This window comes from Barbus barbus, assembly GCF_936440315.1.
Source record: "Barbus barbus genome assembly, chromosome: 2".
NCBI classification, from domain to species: domain Eukaryota; kingdom Metazoa; phylum Chordata; class Actinopteri; order Cypriniformes; family Cyprinidae; genus Barbus; species Barbus barbus.
The window spans coordinates 29,783,094-29,807,537 of NC_136730.1; the positions used below are offsets into that span (position 1 = coordinate 29,783,094).

Consider the following 24,444-nt stretch of genomic DNA (forward strand, 5'->3'; position numbering starts at 1 on the left):
TTGCAGAACAGCAGGGAGGCCGATCGCTTGGACACCATTAGCCGGGATGAAGCCTTCCTTCTGGACTGCCTGACAGGAGCAGGTAGCTTAATTGGGATAGATGAGCTTTTAGGCTTGTCTTCATTATTTTCTTTAGCTGAAAGTGACTTTAATTTGTCTTGAAGCCGATGTAGACTGAATACTGTACTACAATTCTCTGTTATGTCTATAGCACCAAACAGACAGTGTGATCAGTGCAGACCATTTACAGAACAAATGACACTTATTGTTATTTTTAGTGAATGAAAACATACAGCACCACTAGTGTAGGCTGATTCCCGAATTAATGACTCTGAGTTGATAAATAAAGCACATATCAACTAACTGTGAGGCTTAAAGGGGTCATGAACTGAGAAATCATAATTCTTGTTGACATATAAGAGGTCACTGTACTTTAAAAATATCTTGTAAATTTCAAAACTCAAAACTTTCTTGTTAGTATAAAAAGTTTATTGGAGCCAATCTGCCAACACGACAGGTCATGAAATGTGCCATTTCCTAACCCCTTTCACAGATATAGTCTTTACTGGTAAATTACTGGTTATGTGTGAACTGGACCTTTTCAAAAATACCAGTAAATTCGTTCCAGTAATTTACCGGTATGAGAAGTTGTAACATTACCAGTAAATTACCGGTAATCTGCTCTGTGTAAAGATTACCGTTATGACAAAGTACGAGTTCAGAACGTGCTGATGTAAGAAGTCTACTCTTGGCCAGTCGTAACATTCTGACACAGGTGACGCATTTACAACGTGCTGTGTAGTTCGGTTTGAAGTTATCTGCTACGATGTCTCTGGGCCAAAAGCAGCTGCATGGATGTGAACGTTTGACACAAAAATGAAAACAACAAAAACACTGATCGCATATACCCCTCTATGTTTACTAACACAACACCGGAATGCGCAGTCATTTAAAGGTAATTTCTGGTGATGACAACAGAATTTACTGGTGAATGGCGCTTTACCGGTAAAAAGACGAAACGTCGTTACCTGTGTGAGGAGCGCATTTTTGCATTTACCTGTAAAGTCGCTCTGGTAATTTTATGGCAATTTACTGGTATTACTGTGTGAAAGGGGTTTATGACGTAATAGTTTGATTAAACACCGCCTCCTCCTTACTTTTCAGTATGCCACTTAGGTGCCTTTTAGGGGATTAGAATAATTTCTTAAGGATCAAGTGACATTGAAGACTGGCTGAATATTACTGTTTTACTGTATTTTTTATCAAGAAAAGATTTCTTGGAAAACATAAACTTACCAATCCCAAACTTTGGAACTGTAGTTGTTACCACATTTGTATTGTCTTAGTATGGTTCTTTAGTATAGAGACCATTTGCATTGGATGGCATTTACAGTAAGCCACCTATAAATTTGTTAAAAAGTCTCTGTAAACATATTTGCGCAATAATTTTTTAAAATGTATTTATAATTGAAGTTGTCTCATCATCTGGTGATGAAATTATATTTTTTCCACTAAATATTTATTCCTTTCAACTCCTAAAATAATTTTTATTGGAATCATTAGGGAACCAGAATACTTTTCTTTCCCTTCCAGGAACTCGAGCTGCGTCGGAACGCTAAGGGAACGTTTTCAGCATGACCACGCTCTGAATCACATGTGTAATCTGTCCAATGGAAGGGCGAGACGTCACGGGCGGGTGACGTAATCGACCAGGAAGCATAAAAGCACGTGCAGTGGAACCGGTGTCAGCTTTTTGTCATTCAGCAACCGCTACTCTATGTGTGTGTCTGTCGATCTGTGTTGTGAGTCTTATTTAGTGTTGTTTGTCCCTTACAATCACTTGAAATAAGCTCCACAATGTGTGCAAGCACTTGGGTGAGAGCAGATCGCATTACAGGCTGTATGTTCCTCCCTGCAAACGTTACATCACTGCTGGGGATACACACAGTCTGTGTGTGGTCTGCTTGAGGGCAGAGCATGCAGAGTCAGCTCTCGACGCTCCGCCTGTCTTCCTCTGAGTAGGTGGACGTGAAGGACGTCGACGAACTTTGTAAAGCTGCAATGTTTGCACAAGCATATTATGAATGACAACATCATTATATTCGCGCCGTCAGCTCTAAGACATGGGTCTGATTGTGCTTCTCCCTGCCATATATTTGGGAAGTCGTGGCCTAATGGTTAGAGAGTCGGACTCGTAATACAAAGGTTGCGGGTTCGAGTCTCGGGCCGGCAGGGATTGTAAGTGGAGGGAGTGAATGTCCTACATTTCACTGCTGGTTATACTCTGTATAATTGTGTATGTGACAAATAAAACTCTTGAATCTTGAATCCAGCACTTTCTCCACCCTCAATACCACGACTGAGGTGGCCTTGAGCAAGGCACCGAACCCCCAACTGCTCCCTGGGCGCTGCAGCATAAATGGCTGCCCACTGCTCCGGGTGTGTGTTCACTGTGTGTGTGCTCACTGCTGTGTGTGTGCACGTTGGATGGGTTAAATGCAGAGCACGAATTCCGAGTATGGGTCACCATACTTGGCAGTATGTCACTTCACTATGTCACTTCACATACGATCTCGCGATCGCAGAGATCGCAACATGGATCTGGCGGACAGGTTGGAGACGGGTTCGCCCTATCTTCACCTTGCATTCCCCAGATCTAGCGCTCTCGCTCGGGTCTGGAAGCCCGTGGTGCGGTTCTTCCCCCTTTGAGTGAGAGCTCGCTGTTGCAGTGCGCGTTGCCGAGGCGACGCGTGCATTACGTCATTCTCATTCATATCAGAAGCGATGCCCCGGGTGGAACAGATGCTTGCGAGCTATCTGTCCCCTGGCGCGCTGGCCTTTGGGACACAGGCCCCGCCCACTTTAGCCACTCGTGGCCCTTTTTCTCTCGCCCTTGCTGTGCTCCTGAGGGATATACACAGGGAAGGGACTTGGAAGTCTGGGGGCGTGGGCATCTCACTCCCCTAGCGTTCCGACGCAGCTCAAGTTCCTTGAAGGGAACGTCTCAGGTTACGTATGTGACCCTGGTTCCCTGAAGGGAACAAGACGCTGCGTCTCTAGGCCATACTTCCAGCATCCCTGCCGGCTGTCACTTCATTCCTAGTAGCTGATGCCTGTTCCACCGCAAGTGCTTTTATGCTTCCTGGTCAATTACGTCACCTGCGCGTGACGTCTCGCCCTTCCATTGGACAGATTACACTTGTGATTCAGAGCGCGGTCACGCTGAAGACGTTCCCCTAGCGTTCCGACGCAGCGTCTAGTTCCCTTAAGGGAACCAGGGTTACATACGTAACCTGAGCAGTGTTGGGGAAAGTTACTTTTAAAAGTAATGCGTTATAATATTGCGTTACTCCCTAAAAAAGTAACTAATTACGTTACTTAGTTACTTGTTATGGAAAGTAATGTGTTACGTTACTTTTTAAATATGAGCAGGGCTTGTTTTTAATACAAGAAGTTCTAATCATAGCAAATGTAAAAGCCCTTTCACACTAAAAAGTGTAATGAATAGACCTCAGGCTGAAGGAAGAGTAAATTCACGTCTGTGCAGTAGAATGCAGGAGAAGAAGGTTCAACACTCTTCAGCAATAAAAAAAACAACGAAGTACAATTGTTAGTTTATCTAAAGTCATTTTTCTGCTTAGTATGGTTGAACTGGATCATATTCTATATTAATCTCTGCATTTGTTTTAATTCATTTTGATGAATACTAAATCAGTTTTTTGCGAGTGGAATGAATTAATGCATTCACATTTAGTCTAGAACTACAGTAACAGCATGACACAGCGCACTGTCAGTCAATAAATGGGACAAAAGTAACTGGCGTTACTTTTTTGAAAAAGTAACTCAGATATTTTCTTGTAAATTAAGAAGTAATGCGTTACTTTACTAGTTACTTGAAAAAAGTAATATTATTACGTAACTCGCGTTACTTGTAATGCGTTACCCCCAACACTGAACCTGAGACGTTTTTTATTATTCCCATCCCTAATATACACACATACACACAAACAAAACTTGCGTCAAGGTGTCCTAATGTAGTTTGCCTTTTCAGCAGCACTGTAGTACAAATATCCCCATTCTAACAATTCATCAAACCTTTTTGTAGTCATCCATGAACTTCTAATGTAGGTTGTGCAATTCATTAACCCCTACCCACTCAACATGACACAGACAGAAGTAAGAGCTTAAGTGCTTTTCCTGCTTTCAGCCCTTAATATCAGTTTAATTCACAGGCAGTGCTTTTGAAGAAAGCTTGTGCTTGTTATTGCATTCTGGAACTCTTCCAGTCACTTTAAATGTGATTTGTAGTGGCTCTCAGCTGGATGGAAACATTTTGTGTAATGTCTAAAGTAGTTCTTCATGTGCTCCAGTCATTGTTTTGATGGGAACTCATTCACAGTTCTATGTGGAGGATTAGAAGGACTGAGTGGGATTACAGCCGACAGGAGAGTAAAAACTAAAAACATGCACACATCCTGCTGAACTTTCTGTGAAGATTCATAAGAAACGTAGAGTAAACAAAGGCAAAGTGGAACATTATATGTGTGTGTATGTGTGTGTGTGTGCAATTTGTCCTTCAAACTGACATTTTCCAATGACACCTTATTTAGTCTCTATAAAAATAATTTGTGCTGAACAGTGTATGGTGGTGAAGGGAACATGTGCAAATAGTAAACGTTGTGTATGAGGTTTCTCTATATATTTATGTTTGTTTGAAGTATCTAAACGTTTAACATTAGCAGCAATTGTGTAACATTTACACTTAAATAAAGCTAAACACAACTGGACCTCATTCTAATTTAATGTTATTTGGTTGGTTAATTATTAATTAAATAAAATGACAAATATATCTTCAATATATGTATTGAACAATCTGTATTTTGGGGTGGTATGATTATAGTAAGTATAGTGCGCTGAGTGTTGCTTGAAAATGTCTGTGAGGCATCTCTTTATGTAGGGTCACTGAGCACTCCTTGTTCCTGCTGTTTCAGGGGGAAGAGCTCAATGAATCTGCACAGGAGAGCCGTGCCAACGCTGAGATGCGCAGACTCCTTGCCCAGACGTTCCTCAGGTTGCCATGGAAACCAGAGGTAAAACATGCTTTTATAGTGTTAGATACATACACATTATTTTCCTACACAGAAGAAATGTGTAGGATAACGTGCGGTGGTTTGCATTCACTATTCTCCGATATTAAAACAGTGAATCTCTCATTCTCTCTCTTTGTGTGTTATTTCCTTGGGGAGGCAAAACCTCCCATAGCTCAGCATCCCTCCAGGAATCGTGCTAAAATTACATGAACAGGTGGCTGAAAAGACGAGAGAACAACAGGCGCTGTATTGATGATGAACTAGCCAGTTCTGCTTAGCCCTTCTATATTGTTCCAGATATAAATGAATTAGACACCCACAAACACCTGAATATCAAGAGTTAACACACTAGCATTAATGCTAACAACCGACTGTTAGTAGTATTACAGTCTTCTCACTGTAGGACCAGATCTTACCAAGCTGCTGAGATTTTTCATACCAAGAGGCGACTATTTTTGCATTTGACTTCTAGCTTAAATGCTCAATTATTTGAGGTGACTTTTGTAATTTAAGTTAATTTCTCACTGGTTTTGTCAGTGAGAGCTGAAGTCAATGGCATCGTCTGAGCCAGAAGCTCACATAGAACCTACCAGAAGCCTTATGGCCATTTAAACTGAGCCGGTGGATTTTAAATAAATTAAATTCATATTTTTGAAAATGAATTAATATAATTATTCTAATTAGTATAAATGGTGTCATCTAAAATGGCTGAAATCACAAAATGTCAAATCTGCTCCTTTCTATACACTGTATAGTATTTATAGTATAGATTTATAGTATACAGGGACAGTTCATGGTGATTGCTGATGTCTTGTTCAACTGTATCTGTCTTACAGTTTTACTTAGAACCTTTGAAGGTGTTATTTCTTTCCATGTGAGCCAGGACTGTCACAAGTGCCTTCTGGAAAAATTTATAATAATAATAATTGTAGCATTTGGACTAATCAGACACACAATTTTGCATTTGATTTAACAAATCAATTAGTCACAGACCCCCCACCCAATACACATACTGGGTGCTGGTATGTCTGTCAATGACTCCAGGCCCCCGGTTCCATGGCAAACAATCTCATAACACTTGTTTTTTTTGCTCAAAAGAATGTGGGCAGAGAAACTCACTTCATTTTCCCTTAGGAAAGACATTATGCCATAAAAATGGACTCTTCTCTAATTAATTCATAGAAAAACCTTTCCTTGAATGAACACACATATCTTCAGGTCATAGTGTATATTATTACTGTTCTTGTATATGTTTTTGTGTATTGTATCCTGTTTTATCCATGTTTATGATAGAACACTAGTTAATATTACCTGACTTATACCATGTTTGGTCTCTATCAATTCGTCTTCAGATGATCTAATTGAGAGTGTATATTATATCTCGATACCTATGCAACATATAAGTGTTCTAAGAATCTTTAATAGTTTGTATATCAACTTCCAATCCAGTTCATATGCAAATTACCATGCATGGAGACAAAGAAACTTTCCCTCCAAAAGTTCAAGTCACCATAGGCTCTTTGACTCCCCAGAGGTGTGACCTCTATAGCAGATAAAGCTCTCACGTAAGTGACACCCCGGCAGTCTGCGGTTCTGTTAGATTCGGAGAAGATGAGAATGTGGGCTAGAACTCTTCTGCACCTTTTAAGTTTTGTGCCAGGCCTTGCGGCCTTGACTTTCCATTCAACCAAAGCTCCTCGGACCTTAGCAGATCTCTTTCTTAGCCCTTTTTCACTTTCTACCTGGGAAGAACGTTTCTACCTCAGAACATCTTTGGAATTCATCACTCTTCAACCCGGAAGAACGTGATCAGGAGTCCAAAACCTTGAAACCATTAAGACTTTCATCTGAAACTGCATTCTGGACACTCGTCACAACCAAGCAATGCAAGTATAACGTTTAACTAAACGAAAAAGAGGTTTAGTATAAGTTATAGACCCCGTTATTAATGGTGCTGATGGTTTTAATCAGGTGGTTAAATGACTTTTTCCATAACTGCATTCTCTGGTTTTCCTGATGGTTTCATCCATCAGCTCTCATTTGCCCTTTCTCCATGTATGAGTGTTTGCAAGTATGTTTGTTTGTTTGTTTGTTAGACTAGTTTGCGTTAATGTTTAGTTAATAAAAGTCGTGTGCACAAATTACATGAGTTTCTGGTTCTGCCTTGCAAATTAAATGTCTCTTTACGATTTTGACCCTTACTACATGCTCTAATGTATTAATACTTAGAAAGGTATTTTCTGTGGCCAAGAAAATATCCTTTCTTAGAGTTTATATGAATTTACACTGAATGTTCGCTGGACGAACAGTTTAGATTATGGCAATTTAATTCTGTGACAGTTATTACTGTCAGCCCATATAAATAATTGTAATTATTTATATACAATTCCCTTTTGAGCTAATTTGCTACATAATAATAATAATAATAATAATAATAATAAAAATAAATAAATAAAAATAAACAACTTAGAATTTAATCTCTTTCATAGCAAAAGCAGATGTCTTTCCAGTATTTACTCCATTAGAAAACATTAATTATCTGGTTTGCAATTATTCAAACAGCCATGTGAAATAAGACAGTGTTAAATATTTAAAAAGGTCATATTATAATTTTTATTTTATTTTTTTCTCAACTTTCAGTTCTTATGATGCTCCTCATTTGCAAGTCGCTTTGGATAAATAATGAAGTGACGTTTTCTTGCAATAGTTTTTCTTATTAAAATATACACTCCTGTTTAAAAAGTTTGGGGTCAGTTTTTTGTACTCGAATGCATTAAATATATATATATTTTTTTTATGACAGTTGTCACAGTAGTGTGTGTATGAATCCACAAGAAAAGTAGATGCATTAGACTCTGCAATTTAAACTACTGAAGAGAACACCACAAACCATCAATGTTGACGCAAGACCTTGAACTGAGGAAACAGAGGGCTTATATACTCAGGGAATGTAATAAAAGAAATGGGGAACAGGTATGTACTAATCAGAAACCATAGTGACAAATGAGAACTCAGCCGTATGGGGTCGAGGAGATGTAGAACCAGGGTGACACGTAAGACCTGGAGGGCCAAGGTGGAGCCACAGGCACGCATGACTGAGGTGGAGATGCGGGCTTGGCAGACCAGAAACGAGTCGGTATGACCAAGGACAATGGTGTAAACAGAGGGAAGGAGGAGACTTGCAAAGCCAGAGGGGTGGAGGGTTGAGGCACAGCTAGAGACTTGTAAGTCTAAGGCAGACCAGAGTGACAAGGGAGCTCAGCGGAGCCTGAGGGATGACAAATCATGATTGAGCCAAGGGAAACTGGGGCTTGGAGGCTTGAGGTGCAACTGAGGGATCTGCAGATCAAGGTGGAGCTGACAACTGGGAAGCCCAAGGTGGATCCATACAGAGGATCCATCCATACTTATGCTTAGACAAAAGAATAAGCTGCTATCAAACTTACTGCTGTATTGAACAAAGTCTCAGATTGGCTATGTCATCCTTGCCTTACTCTTAATGTGAGTAAAACTGTGGGAATCTATTTATCGGTCAAGAAAGTTGATGAGCATTGTCCAGATATTTTAGTTAAAGGAGAGGTAATAAATATTGTTGAGCATTTAACATATTTGGGTATGACTATGGATTCTAACTTAAAAAAAAAAAACATTATGTATACAAACTTTTATGTATACAATGATCCTGCCTTATTTATCTGACTGTGCTACAAGTTGGTCCCATACAAGTATAACTATGTTAAAACCATTATATACTATTTATTAACAAGCTGTGAAATGTTTAGCTAAAAAGCCAAGCAGTTACCATCATTGCAATATTATTAAAAATTATAAATTATTGACGTTTGACAATTTTTTAATTTTTTTGCTGATGTGTCTTTGATGTACAAACTATTTCATGATCTTGCCCCCACCACCTCTTAAGCAATGTGTGACTTTCTGTAAGGACAATATCAGGCAGACTAGGTCATCAGTTAGAGGTGACTGTTCAACTAAATTTAAGAAAACTGTTTTTGGACAGTCAGCTTTTTCAGTTAGAGCAGCAGAAAGATGGAATTGAATACCTGTTTATATTAGAGAGTGTACAATATTTAGTATTTTTTAAACTACGCTTAAAGTATGGCTTAAGGAAAATCAAATATGTGATCATTGACTTGACTTTTTAATTTAATGGAGTATGATGTGATATTGTATGTGTTCTATATATTGTATTGTTTGTGACTGAATTTTGTAATTTTGTAACAACATCCTGCCCAGGGACTGCAGATGCAAATTAGCTTTATAGCTAACTCTGGCACAACACTTTTGTTGTGCATTGTCCCTCTATAAATAAATTAACTAAACTAAACTAAACCATTGGACAAGCTGAGGAGCTGAGGGGAGACAGCGGAGGTGAGTCCGAGAACAGGATGGCTTTGGCCGAGGAGGAGGGCGGTTGGGCAGGACCATTTGCAATGATTTAGACTAGAGAGCTGGGCAAACCCAATAGCGATGAAGGTGACTTGTTGCTGGACAACAAAGGTGACTTGGTGCTGGACTATGAAGGAGATTTGAAACTGGAGTGAACCAATGGCAAGAAAGACACCTTGGAACTGGACTGAACCAGCAGTGACTGATACAACTTGGAACAGTATGGAATCAGCAGAGATAACAGACCAGGAATCCTTATATCATTCATCTCAAATAATTTAGTTGAGATCCAACTTCTTTCACACGCCCAGAGTCGATCCTCCCTATATGCAAAATACGCAAGCTGCGTAGGGCCTCCTTGCTCTCAAAGATGTTTAATTTTGTCACACTCTCTACGTAAAAATCAGTCAAATCATGTAACGTGATTGTCATACAGTCTCTTGCTCTTTCAAAAAAAAAAAACGTTGAAAGCGTAGCGAGCCGTGGAAGAGATACTGTTTCTCGAGCGCTTTCCATAAGCCCGATTTGAGACGGAGTTAAACACAGACAAATGCTTTTCGTCCATTCTTTCATTCCACCACCCCCCACACAGTTTTGCATAGGGCCCCCAGAAGTCTAGGATCAGCACTGCACACGCCTCAGTGTCAGGAGTGTGGGCAGGGCTCCAATCCATACCGACAAACTCCTAATATGCCCTAGACCATGAACTCTGATGCTGGCTCTCACACCTGGACAGACTTCATGCTGGGCTCGGGCTCTGGGATGAACATAGCCTCCAGCGATCACTTCAGCATTTTTTTCATGGCAGGCACTGACTTGTGCGTTGTAGATGCATGGTTGAAGGCTGGCTGGGTTCTGGGTCTGGAGTAGGGCTGGCGTTGTTCTCATCAATGAGGCAGCCAGTGAACGAGTCACACTCCTTCAAGGACCTTCCATGGGCAGACTTGCCATTGACCACTCATTGAGCCTAGCATGGAAAAGACAGTGCTAGCAGTCTGGGAAGTGGGTGAAGGGCATCAGATCTAGCAACTCTATTGTGTGTTCCTCAAGGGAGCGATCCCCTTGCTCGTGCAGGAGATGAACAGGAGGTAAAAAAGTAAAGACTTCACCATTGTTGCAAAGAAATCATCCGCACCTGAATGCAATTTTTCATAATTTCTAAGTTCACCTGTGTACATCAAATTTTTACTTTTTGAAAGTACTCGTCTTCATCATCAGAACACAAATTCAAATATTTGTGATGAAATCTGAGAGCTTTCTGACCCTCCATAGACAGCAACACAACTGACTCATTCAAGGTCCAGAAAGGTAGTAAGGGCATTGTGAAAATAGTCCATGTGATATCAGTGGTTCAACCTTAATTTTATGAAGCTATGAGAATACTTTTTGTGCACAGACTGGACTGGTGTCTTACCTTAGACCTGTCCCGAGTGAGCTGTCATCAGTCCGCCATTGTTTCAACGCCGGAGGAAATGTAGAAAAGAATGACTCCTAAGCGATTGAGGTGTTTTGTTGTTGGATGTAATAATCAACATAGCAGTCGTCATTTACTCCTGACATCTGAGCCACTGAAGAATCATTCGAATCATTCATGATCCAGCCTCACCTACAGAAGAAGTGAGTATAAGATTATTTTTATGAATCTTTGCAAATTGCCTTTCCTAATAACGTGCTAGTCAGCAAGTTTAACAATGAATGAGGGTCAAGTTTACCATCTCTCAGAGAGTGGCTCGGAAGGGGGGGGGGGGGGGGGGGGGTGAGCAGAGCTCATTTGCATTTAAAGAGGCATGCAGGAAAACAGCTTGCTCTGAAAAGATCTGTTTTTGGCAAGGTAAAAATTTTGTTGTTTTACACTACCATTGACACATTTTAAACAAAGTATGTTATAGACTTATCAATAAGACTCTAAAGAATCATATCAACATCCAATGACCCCTTTAAATAAAGTCGTTATTTTTGTTTTCTTTGCGCACAAAAAGTATTCTCGTAGCTTCTTAAAATTACGGTTGAACATTACGATTTTAACAATGTCCTTACTACCTTCCTGGTCCTTGAACGAGGTAGTTGTGTTGTTTGTGTTGCTTCTGTTCTGAAGACGAATGAAGGTCTTGCGGGTTTGGAACAAAATTTTTGGGTGAACTGTCCCTTTAAGCAACATATTTATATGCTGATCATGAAGGAGTTTCAATATTGTAGCCAGCTGCTGTGAAGCTCTTTTCTAAATACTGCGAAAACACTGAACTTGACTCCACTGTAGTATCACCGATCGATAAGCCAACAATCATTATCTCCTCTCCCCACCTCGTTGCCGTAGCAGGCTAGGGGACACGACACTGTGTGATAATGAAAACACAATGATCAAAGAGGGTCCCTGACCACACGCTGCTCCCGAGTCTCCCTTCCTCTGGGCCCTGTGACAGATGAGCTCCTCGTTCGACGCTTAAGTCTCAGGTGCAGGCGAACCCTCCAGGAAGCAATGGGAGCATGGAAGCTATTAATAGGCATGTGATTTAGGGAGCACCAAATGCCAAAAATAGCAAACGGCACACAGACGTCACATAGGAGTCCTTGTGTTGACCCATTCTCCTGTCTCATTGGAAATGTGTCGATTGTTGTCAGATACTTATCCAAGATGATTCAGAACAAAGGAAAAAAAAATACCCCAGTGCAGAGATAACCTCTGTTTTTATCCGATGATTTATGTGCTTCCCTCTCTGTGTTATTGAATGTCATTATATGGCCAGTAGGAATAACCAGGCTGGGAAATCTATCATCAGGCCTTTGGCTGGAAGCACATCAAGATGACTCTGACAAAAGATCTCAGGACATTCATTCACACTCCATATGCTGCAGCATAAGATGCTCTTATCATGCACTGCAGAATATATTTTAGTGTTACTTAAAATTCAGAGATAAGAAGAAGATGAATGCTATTAATTTTGACTGATAACACAAGATTCCCAGGTATTTATAGCACACCTTATTCTAACAAGTACAGACAAGTCTATTACTGATACACAATGGGATTATTTAGATATTTTTATCATACCTCTAGAGGATTATGGTAGCAAATCCCACTTTTTCATTATTTATAGTGCATCTTTATTACACTGCACATTTTTATATAGAAGCTGTCATATTCTCCTTGTTTCCCCTTGCACAAAACAAACCAGGGTGACAGTTATTCATCTATTCGGAGCATGTGAAAATTTAAATAGTTCACTTGATAATGCCCAGAGCTAAATCCACCGTACCACCTGTGACCGCATTATACTCTCTCTTCTCCCTCGACTGAACTCTTGCCATGTGCGAATGTGCCATGGCAATGGAGTGGCACAGCCCAGTGTGCCTTTGGCAGCTGTAACCATCCCCTAGATTCTGTGGCATCCTGTCCACCCACTCTGAGTGGGTGGGATGCCAGTCCCACCATCCACACCAGCTGCAATTATAGAGGCTAAATTTAAATGTGGCTATGCAGCGAGAGACTTAAACAACTGACAGAAGGGGCGAGAGCAATCTAATGTGAGCTCACCTGCAGGATGAGTAATGCCTCTTTCTGTCACCGCCACCACCAGGAGCATTACAGAAAGATAAAGGGTGGTGGAGAATTTGGTACATGAAGATTTGCACAGGCTTACTCATTTCCTGCTAAATCCCACTTCTGTTACACCAACTCATAAATTCTGCATTAAATCGTGAGCATGGAGTAGCTGGAAATACATTGCCCAATTTTCCTGTTTGTGACAATTTGTGTTTTCTGAAAGCATTGCTGCGTATCCAATAGACATTTAATCACTCTGAAAACTCTATGAGCGGTGTGCTGCATCCAGCTTATCGGTCCAAAGCGTGATAATTATACTTTCCCTCCTTCTTAGGAGAAAAATACATTATTGATATAAGGTCACTACATAGTTTACATTGCAACGAATAGTTCACTAAAAAATGAAAATTTGCTTAAAATTTACTCAAGCCATCAAAGATGAGTTTGTTTCTTCATCAGAACAGATTTGGAGAAAATTAGCATTACATCACTTGCTCACCCGTGGATCCTCTGCAGTGAATGGGTGCCGTCAGAATGAGAGCCCCAACAGCTAATAAAAACAAAATCATGCACATCTATTCCTTTAAAATCAAGGAGGTCTCTAATAACTGGAGAAAGGTAACACCATTCTCTCAGTGTTGGGCCCCCATATGGCATTTGCCAGTAGGTGACCAACTGGACCATTATAACCAGCCAAATCACAAACTTTTTGTTAAAACCTGAACTGTTACTTTAAAAATGCTTCTACTGACATTAAATTGAAATATTTAAGGTTTATTTATAGTTTGCTCTCAACCAACCTATTTCTGTCTTGCCTTTGGTGTAGCAGCATATTCACAGATCCAATTGAAATTATATGATATGTTTGTTGTTGGGCTCTCCTGTGCATAATCTGGGTCTGTGTGAAGGCCTGGGGCCCTGTTCTCACCTCTGAATCAAGTGTTATTTCAGCCACCTGTGCTATAAAAACTGAAAAGAAAAAAAAAACTGTGACAGTAATATATTGGCAGCTGTGGTTTTCAGAACTTTACCGTACAAAATATGGTAGCAGCATTTTAGATTTTACAGATTTAAGTTAAATGTGCAGTACAAAAATACATATTTCATTAATTGCTATATTGTTATTATACCAACCTATTGAAGTACTAATATCTGTTTTGTACCATTGCAATACACTGATAACCACAAAAATCAGGTGGTGATGAGAAAGTAATTCAAAGCTCATCATAAGCAGCTCTTCCACAAGATGATACTATAGAAGGTGCACAGTGTCATTCATACAAATACTAATATAAAATAATAATATAAAAACATTAGATGGATCAGATGTAATTTAACAACATTATGTAACATTAGATGTAACCCTAATCCTACAAAATTGATTCAAAAATGGTAAAACTTTAGATTAGGGAACACATTTTCACTGTTAACTAAGAATGTTTCCCTCAATAAACTCCTAACTTGCTGCTTAATAATAGTTAGTAAGGTAGATGCTAGGTTTAGGTATCGGGTAAGATTAAAGGGATCTAAAATATGGTCATGTGGAATAAGGTAGTGTGTGCTTTATAAATATTAATAAACAGCCAATATGCTAGTAATATGCATAATAAGCTACTATAGTTAATAGTGAGAAGCAGTCCTTAAAATAAAGAGTTACCGAAAAAAACTAAGAAACAGTTATTTTTATTTACGAAAATGTGAAGTGTCCTGCAGGGAATTCTGGGAATGTCAATTTATGTTTTTTCACTGTAAATTATACAATGACTTTTTCTTTTTTTACTTCCAAAACCCCCCTTTTTTACATTAAGGTTAGATCTATTACAATTTGCCATACATGGAGACTTACTGTTAACCAATAAACAGCTTTTTACTGTTGAAATCACAACCATTTCTTTACATTGTAGTTCATAATATAGTTTATTTTTATTTAATTTTAAGATCTCTGTATTATTTCCTTCACATTAATTCTGGTTGCACATGCATAAAAGGCTGATTCTCTCTCTTTTTGTTCTCTGTCAGTATAAAGGTCAGGCCAATCTGCATGTGTTTGAAGACTGGTGTGGCTCATCTATCTCCCAGCTCAGGAAGAATCTTCATTTTCCTCTCTACCCACATGTAAGACCAGACACTGGAAGAAAGAGTTTGATAAAACAATTCAGATTAACCTGCTTGTTTGACTTATGAAATGTATTCTGGGTACTCTGGGCAGTATCTCATTTTCAGTATTTTCACTAAGAAATCCCAGATGTTAGCCTAATATTTGTGAGGGCCAGGACGTGTTGCAGACAGAACTAATATATTTTCTTTTCACCTTTGCATTATCACTAAAACAATATTTTGGAGCTGTCTGTTTATTCTTCTTAGAAGCCATTTTGAGGTGTGATTCTGTGAATTAGTGTTAGTGCCTTGGGTTTAAGAGTGAATAGGCCTACAAATGCTTTTATATTTAATTCTTCCCTACAGACCAGGACCACGGTGAAGAAAATTGCAATGACCCCAAAATGGAAGAATTATGGCCTTAGAGTCTTTGGGTTTATTCATCCTTACAAAGATGGTTAGTGTATTTCATCAATGTTTTTGTTACATTACAGGGATTTCATCAGGGTTTACTGTTGCACAAAAATATAGTACAAAGTTATTTACAAAATTTTGAAACATCATGGATTTGCTCTCATCATGTAATTACAATCAAACACATGCTCATTTCATTTCTAGTGCCTAATAAAATGGACAATATTTTATGCTATTGCTGTGCATTCATGTCCAGGCTCAGTAACTAAACCAGTCCTCTAGTGTGTAAAAAATAGGAAACAAAATTGGCTTGAGATAGCAAGAACATCCTTTAAAATAGATGGATTGAATATAAAACTGTCATTCTAAAACAGAGTTTCTTCCATCAAAGCACCATGTGGTTGATTTTCTCATTTTTGCATCAGTGTCATTCTACATGATTCAGCTTGTTATAAGTTTAGGATCATAAACAGATGGCTTGATATTCAGCTGTAGCATTTTATGATACAACTTGCACTGCATTGGTCCCTCGGGGATCTCAAGCCATTCTGATTGTTTTTTGTATTGGACTGCAGTGTTTTGTTTTCTCCAAATATACTCTGTACATTTATTTAAAGTGTTTTGTCATCTGTCCATATTTTACAGCATATTTTCTTCTACCCTACTATAAACGCCATTTCTGTTCCATGCTTCATGAACACAGGCATTACTGAATGCTCGAGAGAGTTTTCCTCGATACCTTTCAGTTATTCTTTAATGTAATAAAAATATGTTGTGTGTTAATAAAAATTATTAATAGGATCACATTAGAAGTGATTTGTGCACAATTCCAGGTTTTCAAACTTTTGTGCTGTGCCTTCACACACATACAATACATACACATCGGTTTCTTTGTTCAAAGTGTTCTTCAATTCAAGTTTGAGTGAGGTGTAAGAGACCTGAACGTTGCTCAAGCTGGCGGCGTCTAAAGGCACACAGAAATGTTATTTCAATAGATTTCTTACAGTCAGCAAATTCTGCACACTCTGCCTAACCTGATAAGAAAAGCTGCTGTGAGGACTATTATATGAGCCTTGATGCATGCAGGCATGCTCGTGTTTGCGGGGAAAAGTTATGAGATTGTTTTCATTACCAAATAACGAGGTTCGCTGAGTCCGGCTTTTGACTGGCGCACAAGCTCACAAGACAGTAAGAGAAGGAAAAACAATTGTCATTTTGAGGTATATACTAGAGAAATACTGACAAGCAGAATAAAGCCACTGGGTAGCACTACTGGGTTATAGACTGCTGTGAGATACCTGTGACTGACAAAACAACATCTTATCAAAGCAAGCTTAGAATTCAGAACCTGCAGGTTAGGTCATAAGGTTATACAATGCATCTCTGTAAATGATCAATTATTTATTTCAGGGGATTTCCAGTTTGCCATAGCATCGGATGATAACTCTGAGCTGTGGCTGAGCTCAGATGAGGGTCCGCTCAATGCCCGGCTCCTGGTGTACGTGGGACAGGTGTGTACTATGATATATGACCCTTAAATAAACCTGACTGCACTTCTGATCTATCTGTCTGTCTGTACAGTGGAGATCAAAATTACAGAACAACCTACAATTTCCTAAATTTCAAGGTCACTGCTTAGTCCTATAGGGAGCAGAAGGGCAGTTTTTAAAGCATATTTCATACATTAATTGTATTCTGAAGAACAGTATAAAATCTTAAATGAGATATTTAAAAAAGAACTGATCAAAATTAGAGTATACTTACAGATACCTCCAAGTTATTGGTGTTATTCTGGCACCTCGTGCTAATTTCCTTAATTTTCTGACAAACCGCATTTAACTGGCAGCATTCCTCCCATTTTCAATGAAATTGCAAGATGGCAGGCCGCTCTAAAGTGAATGAAACCCTGTGACAGGAGGTTGTCTAGATGAAGGCTAAAGGTTGATTGAGAAGTTGGTCGTTCCAAATCTGTGATTTCTTGAATATTGCAGCTTTACAATGACACTAATTCATTCAAGTCCCCAAAAAGGCTGGTCGTCCACATAAGAAAAATGCATGAGAGTAGAGTATAATGTGGAGACTATCAATGGGGAATTGGTTCAACACTGCAGCTGGAATTGCATGGTATGGCTATGTCTCTGCAAGTTAAAGAGAAGTCGGACTAAGAGTGAACGCTGCAGTGACAAAATCTCTCATCAGCAGAGAGAATCAAAAGGCTAAGCTCACCTTTTGCTGAGGAGCATGTTGCGTGAACAGAGGATAACTGATCCAGTTTTCACTTGAGTAATGAGAGCGTGTTTTATTTATTAGGGTCTGATGGGAAACATTTTGTTTGGTGTCAAACTGGGGAAAGACTGAAGCCCGAGTGCGTAAAGAAGTCAGTGGAAGGTGTAGGAGGAAGTGTCATGTTAGGGGATGTTTTCTGCAGCAGGAGTTGGTCCTCTTATACAGATACATGGCAGAGTGAATGCAAATGTTTATCGGAACCTCCTTCAGCAACATGCAGTTCCTTCCCTGCAAGCATCTCCAAATCAGCCTGCAATTTTCATGCAGGACAATGCCCCCTTCACACTGCAAAACAGATAAATGGACGGCCCAGAGGCCTGATCTAAACCCAATTGAAAATATCTGGAAAATCCTTGGTGACAAAGTTATAGCTAAGAAACCCACTTCAGTCACCAAATTATGGCAGAGAGTGAAGGAAGAGAGGACCAAGATCACATCAGTGCAGCAGGGGCCTGGACACTTCCTACTAATTTCTGACCGCTGTAACCTGCCAAAATTTTAGTTGTAATCTTGTTTTGTGCTTACACTGGTTACTGTTCTCTAATTTTGTGTTTTCCACAAAGTAAAGATTTTTGTTGAACTGCCTTGGAAAACATGTTAGTAGAACAGGGGTATACCTGATATTCCTTCATTGAGTGATGAAGATTTACAATATTTCAGAAAAAAATCAAGTATTTATAGATTGTTCTCTAATTTCGATCTCCACTATATAGTGTTCTGCCTGTCTGTCAATCTGTGATTCTATCTGTGTTCTAACTTTCTGTCTGTCTGTCTGTCTACTTCAAGGATTTAAACTGTTCAAACTTTCACACAAGGATTTGTGAAGCCGATATTTAAAGTTTGCCATGACATTACTTTCAATTTCAATTAATTTTATTCTGCTTCCTCACATTCAGAATTCAAATAGCAATTCTGCTTCCTATTTTCCACCTCAATTTAACTTCAAATTCAGGAATTTGACTGGAATTCAAAATGCATTCACAGTTCAATTCTGAATGGCACAACCCTGAATATTGTTTGTCCTGTGTGTGTGTGTGGTTAGCGATGAGTTACAGTCTCTGTTGTCTGTTGTCATGCAGCATGGCTCAGAGTGGACAGCTCCAGGAGAGTTCAGCAAGTTCAGATCTCAAACTTCCAAACCTGTGCGGTGAGTGTCATACAGCATATGTTTCCTGTATATACCACCATAATTAAATGCATATTAGGAGAATATGACACAGTGGATTGTCTTCAGCATGGAAAGGGACTTGCCAGCTCATTACTTGATAAAGTTGTACAGTAAATATGTTAAGTATGCTGTGCTCTGGATGAGCAGCAATGAGTGAAACAAGATGTGCCAATCACACAGTTGTGATAAGTAACATATTTTCTTGTCATTTCTTTCTTTAAATGAACATGTCACAGGTTATTTTTTTCTTTGTTTTTCACTTCTTTTGATATTCAGCAGCAGGTCTGGACATGCAAATCCATCCCACATCTATTGTGATTTGTAATGTGAGTTTAAATGCCATCAAACTTTGTGAATGAGTAAAAAACATACAAGATATATTCAGCCATTCATTATCCACTTATTAATCCAGCTGTGTAAACCACATGCTTTAAGCCCATAATCAATGTAAGGTTGTTACAAGACATCAGAGACAGCACATGCTCAACTTCACTGCTAAATGAACAAACGTCAGGCAGAGTTACTATAACAAGCACGCTGCCCAATAGGTGTCTGTACTGACAGTGTGATTGTGAATCACGAGGGACACATTAAATAGTAGTTTGTCAGAGTGAAGTGTCATCTTGTCCGTTTTAATCACCCTTGTCGGTCTTCTCCAACCACTTCTGATTGGTGCTTCAGTGGAGCTTCAGTGTGAGTGGTGTGTGGCATTGAATTATTCATCAGCAGTGTCAGTCTAAAAGCGAGCATGTACATATTCCAGAATATTTTAGTGCCAATAAAAAATGAGCATGCTTATTGGCACTCCAGAGGGAAACGCAGAGAAGTGCCTCCTCTTTTCACTGAGCTTTGATAATGGCCTGGCACCGGTTCAAACTGCCACAAGATTGTCTTTGATATCCTCTGCTTTTCTAGTTGAGGATGTCAGGATATAAACTTTTTGACTTCTATGCAGCCCAAGTTAGACGACTTTCTGTCTACCTACCTCAGTTCTCTGTTTGCTTTCATTTTGCCCTTCAATTGGAGCTTGTTATTTTGGTGACACAGACAGAGCAGAGTAGACCGTTGCATCGTAAAGACTAATGGGCTGGATTTTAGAGCGTATACAGGGCAGACGTCTGACAGGATCGTCTGGAATTCCCACAATTGCTGGGCAAAATAATGCACTAATGAACTACGGTGAAAAGTTTACAGAGCAATCAAGAGGCGAGACACGCTTGTCAGTCGCGAATGACAGAAACTAGGAAGATGTTCTTTACAAAGTATGCTACACACTGTAGAGATACAAAACCGGTGGAAATGTCAGATGGAGAGATGATGTTAAAATGTCATCAGCTCCGTGCCTGCAGTTTCTCTGTATTGCTATTATTTTTTGGGACTGAGACACAAAGATATCCCGAACATGAGATAGTATCACATCCAGCAACCCACAAACCTCTGATGTCAAGTTTAGGTATCTTACTTGAATTCATAAATCTTTTTACATATTCAGAGAGTATAGATTCCACTCCAGTTCCTTTTCCATTTGTGTCTTTTTGAAGTCTTCTCAGTTATATGCATGGTAGTGTCTATAACTTAATATCATCACAAATAATTACATGTTAGTTAATAATTTTATGAAGGCATAAACATACATTTGTGAAGAATTTACATCAGATTGAATTTGTGTTTTGTTGTTTCTGTTTAAATTGATCAATGTGGATTATGTAGTAATTAGCATAATCCATGATACATAGTAGTAAAATTTATAGTACATGCCTAAACAATTTCCATATAAAGGCTTTCCACACAAACTCTCCTTAATCTATTTTGTGCTTGCATTTTCTTTCTTTCTCTGTATAGATGTGCTCTCATACTCGCCTTATATAGAGGAGTAGCCTACTCATTATTGACTGCATTTTTATGCAGAACCTATCCCAGATCATTTTTGTTATTCTGAAATAAGACTGTATTACCATGCTATTATTATTACAGTACATTTATTATTATCATCATTAGCAAATGAGACTCTGTGTCTTACTCTTGTGCTATACAGTGTGTACTGTTTAGTCTTTTTTATCACTTACTTAATAGAATGGAGCATATCTGGTTTGCCCTCCACGGCTGAAGGAAAGAAAGGGCAGAGTAACTCCAGGAGTCTCAGATAGTGCATATGACATTTATGGGAATATGCCAGTTCTGCAGGGCCAGCAGAGGTCAACCTCTCTTGACATTCTAGAAGTATCTGTCACAAGTGTGCTAGGGGATGTTAAAAGCAGTTTCAGTTCACTAAATTTATAAAAGGACATCCATCCGATTAAATTCTAATACTAGTACATTTACACTTTTTAATATTTATCTAAATTGCAATTGCAAGTTTAAAAGTGCTATAAATTTAATACAAAAGTACAGTGTAATCCCAAAACTCCATCCTAAATTTTATACTATCAAATTCAGTGGATTATATTATGCTCTGTCTTTCTGTATTCAGTTAAGGCAGCTCTTATTCTGATGAAGTCATTGATTCTTCTGTCTTGTTTGTTATCCACTAATCTGTGCATAAATTACTCACTTACTTGCCCAAATGAACAAGCAAGAAACAAACTCAAGAGGGAATTTGCATTTTAAAACGGTTAGCAATCTCCCTTCTAGGGTTTGTTTTTAATTCAAATTTATGTGCCAACGCTTACTTTCATGTTACACTGGGTTTATGCAAATGTCTGAAGCATCTGTAAATGAAGTCAGGATAGTGGGTGCAGTCATCAAAAAAAAAAAAAAAGTTAGATAAATAAATCAAGGCTACAGAGAGAAATGCATTGTGGCGCATGAGTGAGTGATCTGAATGTTATTTAAACTAGGCTGCTGTTGACGTGTAAATCTGCACATGGTTAATTTGCAGGAACCATTTGTGGAGGTTAAATGTATCATCTGATCATATGAATGATGGACATCAGTATTCCCTTTCTAATAAACACTATAATCAGAAATGAGCACCACAAGACAGAAGCTGGGGTCTTCAGACAAACTTTCCACTTTGCTGACATTACAGTGGACCACTCCATTTGCTTAGAACAAAATTGACTGTTCTGATATAGTTTAAAATGTTAGAGTAATGCCCTTTTTTCTGTACACTATCATCATACTCTTAAGTCAATTCTTTTTTCAATTATAAATAGATGGAAAAGATTTTGGTAGAGTTAAATAGCAGTTGTTGGAGTATGCCATTTATCTTCATGTAAAAGCAATATTTCAAATGCATCTACTATATTGGAACAAAGAATACAAATGCAGAATCTGATTTTGCTCATGTAGATTTTGCTTATGTAGAAGTCTACCTTTGTGAGTTGTTTGACATCTCAAACAAGCTTACTGTGTTGCTACAGCAGTCTGTTGAGAGTGTGTCCATGTGGGCATTGCCTGAATACACTCTTTCTTTATCTCTCTCATCACTCAGTCCTATTCAATTATTGAGCAGAACACTTTCAGATGGAACCAGGCAATTAGTCAGCCAATTAAAAGCATTCTGTACCCCCTCAATCCTGTCTCAATCTAGCCCTGATCTACTGGCCACTCCTTTCTTTTGTAGTCTTAAAACAAGGCATAAGTGGCATTGTGATAGACATCTTTGGGAAATTGGGAGTAGGGCAGGACTAGATTGTGGGAATTGATTGGATTGTTGGATTTTTGTCGTTTTCTATTGCTGCAATCTCATGTGAGTGACTGGTTGCTGGAGAGGAGGGATTTTTGTCCTGTATCACACAGCTGATCAGATACTAAAAGAGACATGTCGTTGTGAGGGCGAGGGGAAGTTATTGTTGATTTCAAGGGCACCTTCATTTAAAATAATAATAATGATGTTGAATAATAATAATAGAATTGACAATTTTGATTTCATTGTGACTGTAAGATTTGAAGTTCAACTGAATACAATTAAACACATCTTTTCACAAAGGCAGTTGTCTTTGTAGCACAGCCTTCGCCTTCTCTTGCTGTCACAGTGAGCTGCATTGCAATATGAATTGTACTTGGCTGATTTAATCAAAGCAACTCTAGAAGAACATCTAAAGAATAATCATGTGTCATAATACAAGCTGCTATTCATGTGTCTGTCTGTGACTTGTCTTTTCTAAGATGAAATCATCTTGCTAATATAAATTCAAATCCTGTGGTCTGTTTATACATAAAGATAGTTTACACAAGTGTTTTCATCCAATTATCAACACTAAAAAAATCTCCTGGAAGCTGACATTAAAAATATCTTTATTTGTACGAAGTGGCATAACTTTGCCATTTTATTCAGTTAGAGAGAGAGAAAAAAAAGACTATTTAACCTGCAGTAGCATTTCTGAGTTTAGAAAGGTGTTTCTTAGAATTTTTCTTTAACATTGGGTGACTTTTGCTAAAATATTTTTTAACAAGCACATTGTTTTTAACAAGCACATGGCACACCCTCTCTGTCCTTATTGCTTAATTTGATACTGTCACCATTGCTTTGTCTTATTATGTTGACTTGGTTTATGTTATTCAACTATTGGAGGTCACCATAGAATGCTCATCGTTTGCACTTTGTTTTAGTGTGAAATTAATATAATGTTTTCAGACACTTTGCATGTTGATTAATTAAATTAAAATGTATTGTAGGTTTTATTTAAATTAAATGCAGATAGATGCCACTGCTTCTTTGAGTAGATGAGAAGGCACCTTAGGGATTCTGTCACTAACAATGTACACATCTTCCAGTGCCCTATGGTGTAATGTGCATTTTTCATCTTCGCATCTGCCACTGTTTTTCCTTTCCTCATCAGGTATGTCCCTCTAAAGCTCTCTGAGAGTGTCCCCTGCCCTCTCCTTCTTTCACTTTAATTCTCCTCCCCCCCCCCCCCCTCTCCCTTTCTCTGCAGTCTCATGTCCTCGCGGCGATACTACTTTGAGGTTTTGCACAAGCAAGATGACAGAGGTTCAGACCATGTGGAAGTGGGGGTGAGTACAGAGCCCGAGTTTGGAAAATTCTGGTAATTTACTGTACATTGAAGTGTCACCAATGAAACTTCAGTGAAAGTGTCAATAAAACATACTTTAAGTCAGAGTGTGTTGAAATTGTATGTAAAACCATTTTCCTGATATTGTTTTAGTCAGGACATTTTACTACATTTTAGTATCCTTTCCATTAGACTGCTTACCAGGCACTTTTTTTGTTACTTTACTTTTTTTAATCATTGTACATTTATTTATTACAGACTGAAGTAGGGGATGTGTTATGAATGAACTCTATGTTTAAGTGGTCTGCTATACTTATGCTTCTATAGCCTCATACTATTTTCTCTACCTCTCTTTCAGTTATTGCATTATATAAAGCTAAATAAGTGGAAAGATGGGAAATGTGGCAAATTAGTCAGGGAAATATTTTTCCATGGCCTGCTTCACTTAAATCCACAAAACACATTCTCTGTAATGGCCAGATC

General features: G+C 38.7%; 1 protein-coding gene across 1 annotated transcript in view; it reads left to right on the top strand.

Moving 5' to 3' along the window:
- The window catches only part of LOC306878330 (N-acetyl-beta-glucosaminyl-glycoprotein 4-beta-N-acetylgalactosaminyltransferase 1-like), a gene marked incomplete at both ends in the record, with an annotated part of 64,386 nt that overhangs the window by 23,866 nt on the left and 16,076 nt on the right, over positions 1-24,444 (top strand). The window contains 6 exons of the mRNA XM_079430608.1: positions 4,992-5,090; positions 15,058-15,153; positions 15,502-15,592; positions 16,960-17,060; positions 18,915-18,982; positions 23,884-23,962. Coding sequence (XP_079286734.1) covers positions 4,992-5,090; positions 15,058-15,153; positions 15,502-15,592; positions 16,960-17,060; positions 18,915-18,982; positions 23,884-23,962 — 534 coding nt within the window. The remainder of the gene's footprint in view (positions 1-4,991; positions 5,091-15,057; positions 15,154-15,501; positions 15,593-16,959; positions 17,061-18,914; positions 18,983-23,883; positions 23,963-24,444) is intronic.